The sequence below is a fragment of the Etheostoma spectabile genome, chromosome 9 (assembly GCF_008692095.1).
Source record: "Etheostoma spectabile isolate EspeVRDwgs_2016 chromosome 9, UIUC_Espe_1.0, whole genome shotgun sequence".
NCBI lineage: Eukaryota > Metazoa > Chordata > Actinopteri > Perciformes > Percidae > Etheostoma > Etheostoma spectabile.
Window position 1 is genome coordinate 20,558,801 of NC_045741.1, and position 8,874 is coordinate 20,567,674.

Sequence of the window (8,874 nt, forward strand, 5' to 3'; positions counted from 1 at the left end):
ACATTTTGTCTATTAAATATTGTCTGTGTTAGCAGTTTGATTTGTTGCCTGTGGCTGGCTGTGTGTTGCCATTTTTGCTGTAACTTTAAGACCGCTTTGTTGGTTATTTTCTGGAACTGAATATTTACAGCTCTTCATCGACAGTAGTCATACTCAAGTAAATATCTTGCAACTGAAATAAGTAAATAAAATAATAGCAATTAGGGTGAAATGCACACAGAGGTGCCCAATTCCAAGGGGAACTTTATCCAGTCTCTTAAATCTATTATTGTTTTTGTAACTGCCTCCTGATTTTTATGAATTAATGTCAGTAAAAAAACATTGTCAAACAAACACATGGGATGGCAATTTTGCCTAAAAGTCAGGTTCCGTTAAAATAAGAGGTTCATAACCCCAGTAAAACAGTCTTTGTATGCATTGGTTATTTGAGAAATCTACAATGTTCTCTCACTCATTTTCCAGGACCCTGACTGTGTCTTTTGTACAATGCGAGCTACAGACACATGGCTGCATAATTGGCGTGCTGCTGTTTCATGGCAGCCAACTGAGAGCATTTGTTGACTGAAATATCTGCGTAATTAGAGAATATGCTTGTCTTCCATGCCTTGTGCTCTTTAGATGACAAGTACAATTACAAATCAAGGGAGACAATCTTGGGGGAGGATGTGTGAAGAGTTTTTAGCATTGAAAGGAAACAATCTTTTTCTAAAAAGGCAATGATGTCAAACATGTTTTGGCACCCTTGAGTCTACTTGAACTGATGGAAGACAATTTCAAAAGTTGTTCTCATTAACTGGATATTTTAACTGGATGCTTGTATACTGTGTAGGGCTGTAGTGATATGCAATGTGAAACCGAAATCGAGGAGTGAGTAGGCAGAATTGCGACACATCCCTTCCAACTCCCAGAGTTATCCTTCCCGTCCAGATCAAGTGCTCCCACATCTTTAAATTACTATTAGTAATAGTCCCTTTGGTTTGCCTTATTCCCGTTTTGTCAGGTAAATTTAGCTTACTGTAAAGACGGCTAAAAGCGAAGGGGGGGAGAAAAGCTAATGGAGGTGTAACCTTATGAATGGCTGCTGTTCTGATTTGAGTGCCTGGGTCTCTTTCCCGAGTGTTGAGTAAACTGCCGTTAGCGTCCTTAGCCCAGGCGTTAAGTGCTAACCTGGGTAGCTACTAGCTGGCGGGGGGCAGACTATGGATGTGTACCCGGGCTGAGGCTGTAATGTTAGTGGATGGTTGCTAGCTGGCTGGGGGCTGACTGTGAATGTGTCCCAGGGCCGGGGTTGTTGTTAGGTCTCATCCTGACTGAGGCTTTGCAGTGCTGGTAGAGTAAGAAAGACTGCTAGCTACCTGGCTAAGTTACCATTAGATTAATTGTCTATGTATACTATGTATATTTGTGGTAGCCCAGAGAATTTAAAATAACGGAGCGTGTTGAACAATGTCATAATCTTATTCGACCTAGCATTAGCTACTTGCTTGTCAACCAGCACTTTAAAGTAAAGGCACCAAAGCACTTTTCCTCTTCTGGCCCCCTACAGGTTGGAAGCGGAGTTGTCCATTACTGTTACCATTGCTATTATTCTTATGTCTCAATAAATGGTGGTTAATGAACCACTAAAACAATTTTGGTACGATTAAGGTACAAAAGAATCTTTGGTGTTGGATTGATTGATATTGAAATCAATCAATATCAATAAGGTCTCTGTTGTATTACTGTGTTGCAAAGTGGGATGTAATCAGTTCAGTTCAGTTCAAGACCTTTATTTGTCCTCGAGGGGCGATTTATTTTCCTGCAGTAGCAAAGAAATTGACATACAGTACATGACAAAAAAGATGACAACATCAATTAAAAATACAGTATCAGACCAAATGGGGAAATAAGTACCACATTAAAAGTTAAAAGTTTAAGTTCAAGTGTGCCTAAATGTGCAGACATTACCTATTCTTTACAGAGTTGAGCAGAGAGATAGCAGAGGGTACGGAAGAGAATTTACATCTATTTGTTTTGGCTGGTTGCTGACTGAAGCGGGAACCAGAGGGCAGCAACTTAAATTCTGCATTCAGGGGGTGAGAACTATTGGGCATGATGGATTCTGCCTTTTTAAGCACATGTCTGTTGTACAGTTCACTTAGTTTCATTTGCTGAATCCCAATGATTTTGCTGCTAACTTTTATTATCATTGCTAATGTGTTTTTTTTCATTTTTAAACTCAGAGAAGCATACCAGCAAATACATGAAAAGGTAAAGACTTAATAAAAGATTTGTAAAACGAAGTCATCAGGGATCTGTCCACTTGAAACTTAGCTAGCTTTCTCAGGCATTGCTTATGAGCAGTGGGGTAATAAGAGGAGGAATGAGATACCAACTAATACAACCTTTGACAGTCAAGTCTCTCAGGTTGGAAGTGTTACTGAGTTACGGAAATCCTCAACCCTTAACTGATCAATTTCTTCAGTTTACAGCAACAATAGTGTCATGTTCTTGTTCAAAATTCATAGTGATTTTTGAAACAATGGATTCTTGAATTCTGTGGATACAAAAGCAGGCTTCTCATTTCTAGCCAATGATCGTTGATTGAACTAGCAGATTTAATAATGATGCTCTCTTTGTTTCACTTGTTTTAAAACAAGAGCCCTGAATGACTATTAAACAGGCGTGTGAAAGCTACGTAACTTATTAGCCCCTTACTGTACAATGGTATAGTGGGAAATGAAAATGAAAAATGTTCATTGTTCTAATTAAAGAAGCCATGTGGAGGTGTATCTTATGTTGTTCCTCGGTATGCTATTTATTTTTATTTTTTTATACAAGGGAAAAAAAGGTTTAAGGACAAAGACTAACTGATAAGTTTTGCAAATGTAAGGCTTTCTTGGGTAACAATTTTAGCTGAGATTGTTTGAGTGTAAACTTCCCTAAATCCAATTGAGCAGAACAGCTTGACAGCTCCTATGCAGAAAGGAAAATACCACACAATGGATTTTCCAGTCCTGAACTGCTCATTTTAATGTAACCCTTAGTTAGTTGATATACTCATTGGTCTTCAGACTAACTCTACGTTAACACCGTAGATAATAAGCAAGTTGTCCATGCATGCTAACGTTTGCAGCTTGCGATAGAGCATACAAACACTGTTTAAACCTTACAATTTTGTTTTTGTGGAAGGTGAAAACTCTTTGTATACCAAAGTTAATGCTCACTAGACGCTAAGCTATGAATGGGCAATTGCTATTTAGGGGGAAAGGTGTTGCTAATTCTCAAATGAGCGTTTCCTAATAAGACATTTTGATTACAATTTTTACATTTAGCAAACAATATGTTTCAAGAGAGAAGAGACTGAGCACTAAAATCTCAAACATTCAATTGTAATTCAAAGGTAAGAATCGTTTTGTCTCTAGAGCATTAATGTGACTATTGAACCAGAATGTTAGAGCAAAGTGCTGACAAAAGAAAAGATTTTTAAGTGAGTATGGAGAGGGGATTTTTAGCAGCAAGGGGGTGTTGATGAGAGGCTCTTCTTGAATGAATAAGTTTCAGCCTACGTCTGCAATTGAGTAGTGATGGATATATATCCTAACCAGAGTAGTGGGAAGGACACTGCACTATTTTTTTCTCAACTGAAGCAACCAGCTGAGTAGTTTATAGACTTTTCTCATTTTCACTTAAAGTTAAAATTTAAACATACATTTATTTGACCTGTGGGTTTCTAAACCCCAGATACCCATGCAGCCTATTTATAAATTATGATAGAGTTTTTAAAAGTTCCATCAATGGGCATAAATTGTCATCCTCAAAATCAGACGACCGTAAAACAGCATGCAAGAGAGCACCTCATAATGTAGGTCTCATGTGGATTAGCATATTTGAGCTAGTAATTATCATTAATTATTGATTTTCCTAGCTAGCTTATTCCAGTTTAGTATTATTCAGCGCCAGTTCATCACAGTGAGAAAACAGACTGAATGACAATGACAACCCAAGTGAACATGTGGAGAATGAGAAAACTGCTTACAGTGTTTGAACACATGACCTTCCTTTTCCAGAACCACTTGGCAGCACTGATATTTACATGTGTAGGATTTGTTTTCAAATGGCACATACCTCTACGTTATTGCACATGGACTGGATCTGACCATTTTAGGAATTTTGAGATTCGTGACCAATTATGTTAGGCCTATGTCATTGTTAGCGGGAACAGCAGGAGACACTGGGGAGACAGAAGGCTGAGAGTTTCCCCACAACATTCGCCCATACTCTGCCTGCCTAAATCAGCACAGTCAGTGGCCAGTTTGGAGATGACACATGTCAGCTGCAATCTGGTTCTGCAAATCATCCTCATTCAAAAATTGGTACGGCTCAGTGATCAAGGTCCTATTCATGTGGAAACCAAGATGGCACTAGGCATCTGTTCAAGTTAGAACATTCAGTTTCTCAACACCTACTTTGACCTAGTTAATTTTTAGTTTATTCATTGGCATGATGAGAAAGTTGTAAGGAATATAAACTGTAGCCTACAATCACATCTAAGGAAGACAGATGTTAAGATGCTTGCTTAATTAGGCATTGTTCAAATAGATTAAGGTACTAAGTAAAATCGGATTAGCCAGTTTGGACCAATTCTTTGAAAAGTAGTGGGTGGGATGTGGTCTTCAATAGGATATTATTATCACTGACTACGTTTACATACACATAAATATTCCGGTTTTTGCTCTAATTCCAAAAGAGACAATGTTCCTACTAAGCTGTTTACATGGATAATGTAAGTGAGTATTCCACAAATATTCCCATTTACATATAGTCGTGCAAAACAGGATTTTTTTTCCATAGTTTACCAGTCGTGGTGGATTTTTTTTGACTGTGCAAAGATAGCGTCCCTCTTTCATTCCTTCAGGCAGCTTTTTGAAAAGGTTGGAGTAGCGATGTGTGCACATATCCAAGAACCTGTTGATATCCAAATCTTTGATAATGTTTAAAAGTATCAGTGTTTCTCCTTCTTATCAGGTCTCCAGCCTTGCAAACAGTTGGCTGGTTGGTTTGTTTGTAGAAACCGTAGCAACGCACAGAGCTGACCATAAGCCTGCGGTAAAAACACTTATTGAGATGCATATTACGAATGTGCTGTATACAGTTCATGTCCAAACAATGCCTCTAAAACCTGAATAATATCGTAATATCTCTTGTCTTAATTAGAAAATGGTGTATTCGGAAATAAGCCTTATTTGAAATATCTAACCGAAATATGCTGTTTACATGACAAATTTGGAATGTTGGTGTGCATGTAAACGTACTGATTGATGCATTTTTATCTAGAATTATTCTATATAAAGCATGGCTTCTGCCCAGTTACATTTAGACCCCATTGGACTGTAGCGACCCCCAAACTCAATCTCACATTTTATCTCTAAATGCATTAGCTGACAAACAGAAACAAAAAGAACTTCCATTAGAGATGGTAATGCATTTCCCATTCATGACCCATTTTTAAGGCAACCACATAAATAGCTGGACATACCGTGTTTAAATACATAGGCCGACATCAGATTGCAGTGAATGATTGACCAGGCAGCCGTGTATTATTGGTTGCAATAATCCAGCAAATGTGGTTACTGGAGAGCTTTGTTGCATTTGTTCTGGATGTTAAGAACATCAGATAACCTACTCTTGGTTTTGCTGGTAAAAGTGATCATTGATATGATGTTGAGTTAATTAGACACATGGCCCAGCAGAAGAAAAAACACCCACCCCAGTATAGTTGCCATGGTTGATAAAAGCATGTTGACAGGAATCCCTCATGTATTAACAACCACAACATGGCATCAAAGAGCTTTTCCTCTATATACTTAACGGTACTGGTACATTTGTATTCCATATTATACTTTTGACATGGAGGCCAGTCTTAATGGTTAAAGGGCATCAGAAAAAGCAAATTACTTGTAATATTGGGTAGTCATCTGCGCATGTTTCACATGTCATAAAATTAATTGTACTGTACCAGCTGTGTTGGAAGTCACTGGACGGGAAACCCCATCACACTTGGTCTCGCAGAGGAAATCATCGATGGAGGGACTCAGAAGCGGGCGGCTCTCTTGTTGCTCACTCACCAGCTGTAAGGGCAAATAGACAAAACAGTTCAGGCTCTCACTCACACTGAAAATCCCATCATACAAGAATCTCTGGTATGTTAACATTAAGTGAAGTTCTGTCCTTTTGGGCACAATAACGATGACACCAGTGTCCCCATACTGACACATTGGTGCATTGCAAAAAAAATGTAAACACGTTTGTTTCTGAAGATAATGGACAATTGTGCTCTTTTGCAGCACATCTATTCACAGCATCTTGACATAGATACTGTACACTGAAGTGATTCAAGTGTGTGTTGATCCACTCAGATGTTGTACTTGGGTTAATGTTTATGTGAAGAGCTTATAGAGACTTGTAACAGAGATCACATTTAATCATGTACTGTGTATTTTGAGTCATGGTAAAGCCTAGAGGCTGCTCTTTGATTCTTAGCTACTATGTGCCAGTAAAGTTTGAACATATGGCAGCATATGGTTTTAGTGCTGTATTAGCATGGGATTAGTACTTTTGAGTGGTAGTTGATGTTGCCCAAATGTGCAGCTACAGCCAACTTCTGTTTAAAGCTTTTGTGACAGACATCAAAACACAGCTGCTCTTTGGCCATTGGTTATGGGACATTCATCTTCATCACAAAATCAAATGGTTATGTTTGCATGCACACACTTTGTTGGAAAATAACAGTGTAAGGCAGAATTTTGGACTATGTTTTTATGTTCACATTAAAAGAAAAAAATGTTAGAAACCCAGGTAAGTGCACACAATTAAGTAAAACTAGGTATTTCAATTACATTATATTTATTATATTTAAAAAAATTCAGATTAACACAAAAACATAACCAGGCAGTGTGTGTAATCTCACTGAATGAGTCCTATAGTATTCATCAAGAGCGCCACTGAGATGAGCTGGGCTGAGAGAAACCTGCTGGATGTCTATTAAACAATAATTGCTATATCTCACCTTCCAAACCATGAAAATGCTAATCACCTTGCTTGTTATGTACCAATTTGTAAGCTTGCCAGTGCAGCTGCAGAATAGGTTACATCCAATTTATTATTGGTACCCTGAATCCTCGATGCTCCAGGTGCAGCTGGCCACAATTAGCAAACCAATGCTTCATAATTTTTAAGTAAAAAAACAGTTTTTCAGGCGCTTAAAGGTTGCAGGTTTGACTCCACCCTGAGGCCCTTTGCCGCACGTCATTCCCCCTCTCTCTCCCCTTTCCTGTCTTCAGCTGTCCTATATAAATTAAGGCCTAAAAAATGCCCCAAAAAATAATCTTAAAAAAAATAAAAGTTTTTTTCCTCTTAGAAAGGGTAGGCTGCCACTACTCTTGTCAACCTCTTTAAGAGTGTATGTAATGCTGGCAGTGAGGAAACATGACATTTGCTATTGTAGCTCTCCAGGCCATGTTCGCAGGCAGAATTTTAATGAAGGTGCTAAAAGTTTAATTACCAATCATTGAATGGAGTGAACACCACCTGCCACATGCTTGATATGAAAGGTGCTGAATGGGGTTTTCATAGCAAATCTACACTGTATGTGGCCTTACAATAAAAATTATAGTATATCTATCCTGTGTGCCTTTATTTAACCAATGCGTTTTGTCAACATTGACTTTACACCCTCATTGTTCAGGGTCCCATTAGTTTATATTGACGACGATTGATTTACGGGATTGCTCTGGTGCCGCCAGATGTCCCTCGTTTTTGGCTGTATGGCCCTCACCTTCCGCCTCTTTGTGTTGGCATTCTAACCTCCAGTTGAGTTATGAGGACTATAGCTAACTGCTCCTCAGATCTCTGCAGAGAAGAGACAGCTAGCTGGACTATCTGTCCAATCCGAAGTTTTCTGCTGCACGTTCCACCAAAACCAGTATTTTTTGGCAAGAATGATTTCAATTTTTCTTCCTTTTAAACATGTTTTTTTCTTTTCTTCTGACCTTACTAAATCCCAATATGTAGAAAAGTATTGGAAACAAACTGGGATGCACATTTGTTATTTTACCAAGAAAGGACATTTTCATTTTGTATGTACCACCTGAACTATGCATTTACAGATACTTAATTGTTTCTGTTATTTAGCCTCTAAAATAACTGGTATCTTCAACACCTCTCTAAAACAAAAACTAATCATTTATAACTGTATGATGCATTAGTTTTAGCTATGTGTACCTAATAAACTTGAGTGTTTTTTCACATGGTGACGTTACTTTTGTTTGGGGTCTGACTTCCAGTTAGACCTCTTATGAACAAACTGTTAAAAAACTAAAATAACAAATTATATTAGATTTAGGATTAGGAGTCCTAGTGTGGTGTAAACATATGTATCACACAAAGAGGGTTATCCACACACAGTGCAATGCAAACATAGCACATGAAAATGAATTGTATATAGTCATGTTTACATATCTGAGATCCCAAACGGAAGTAAGGGGTAATTTTCTGTTTTCACACAGTTTTGTAAGCTGTTTACAAGGGCCCAGGGTCCTCAGGGACATAATAGATCTTTAGAGTGGATTCATGATAAGGTGGATATTATGAATTGGCTTTATGCATATAAACAGAAATGTTTCTTGCTGGCAGCTGGCAGTTAACGATATTCAACAAAGAGATGAGTATAATGAAGACATGTAGAGGATGATGATGATCTGACCCAGCACAGGTAATTAGAGTGTGTGCTGTTCTGGTATCAGAATAAAGCTTTGGTCCATGGGCGATCTCACCGTGTGAAGTAACCTGATTTCACCCTTTACTGCTGCCAGTCCATGCACACGCCCCCCCCCC

At 38.3% G+C, this 8,874-nt stretch overlaps 1 protein-coding gene across 3 annotated transcripts in view; it reads right to left on the minus strand.

Annotated features, from left to right (window-relative positions):
* The window catches only part of pex5la (peroxisomal biogenesis factor 5-like a), a 102,856-nt gene that overhangs the window by 45,584 nt on the left and 48,398 nt on the right, over positions 1-8,874 (minus strand). For all 3 annotated transcript variants that reach the window (XM_032525255.1, XM_032525253.1, XM_032525252.1), the window contains one exon: positions 5,999-6,110. In XM_032525255.1, the coding sequence (XP_032381146.1) occupies positions 5,999-6,110 (112 nt within the window). The remainder of the gene's footprint in view (positions 1-5,998; positions 6,111-8,874) is intronic.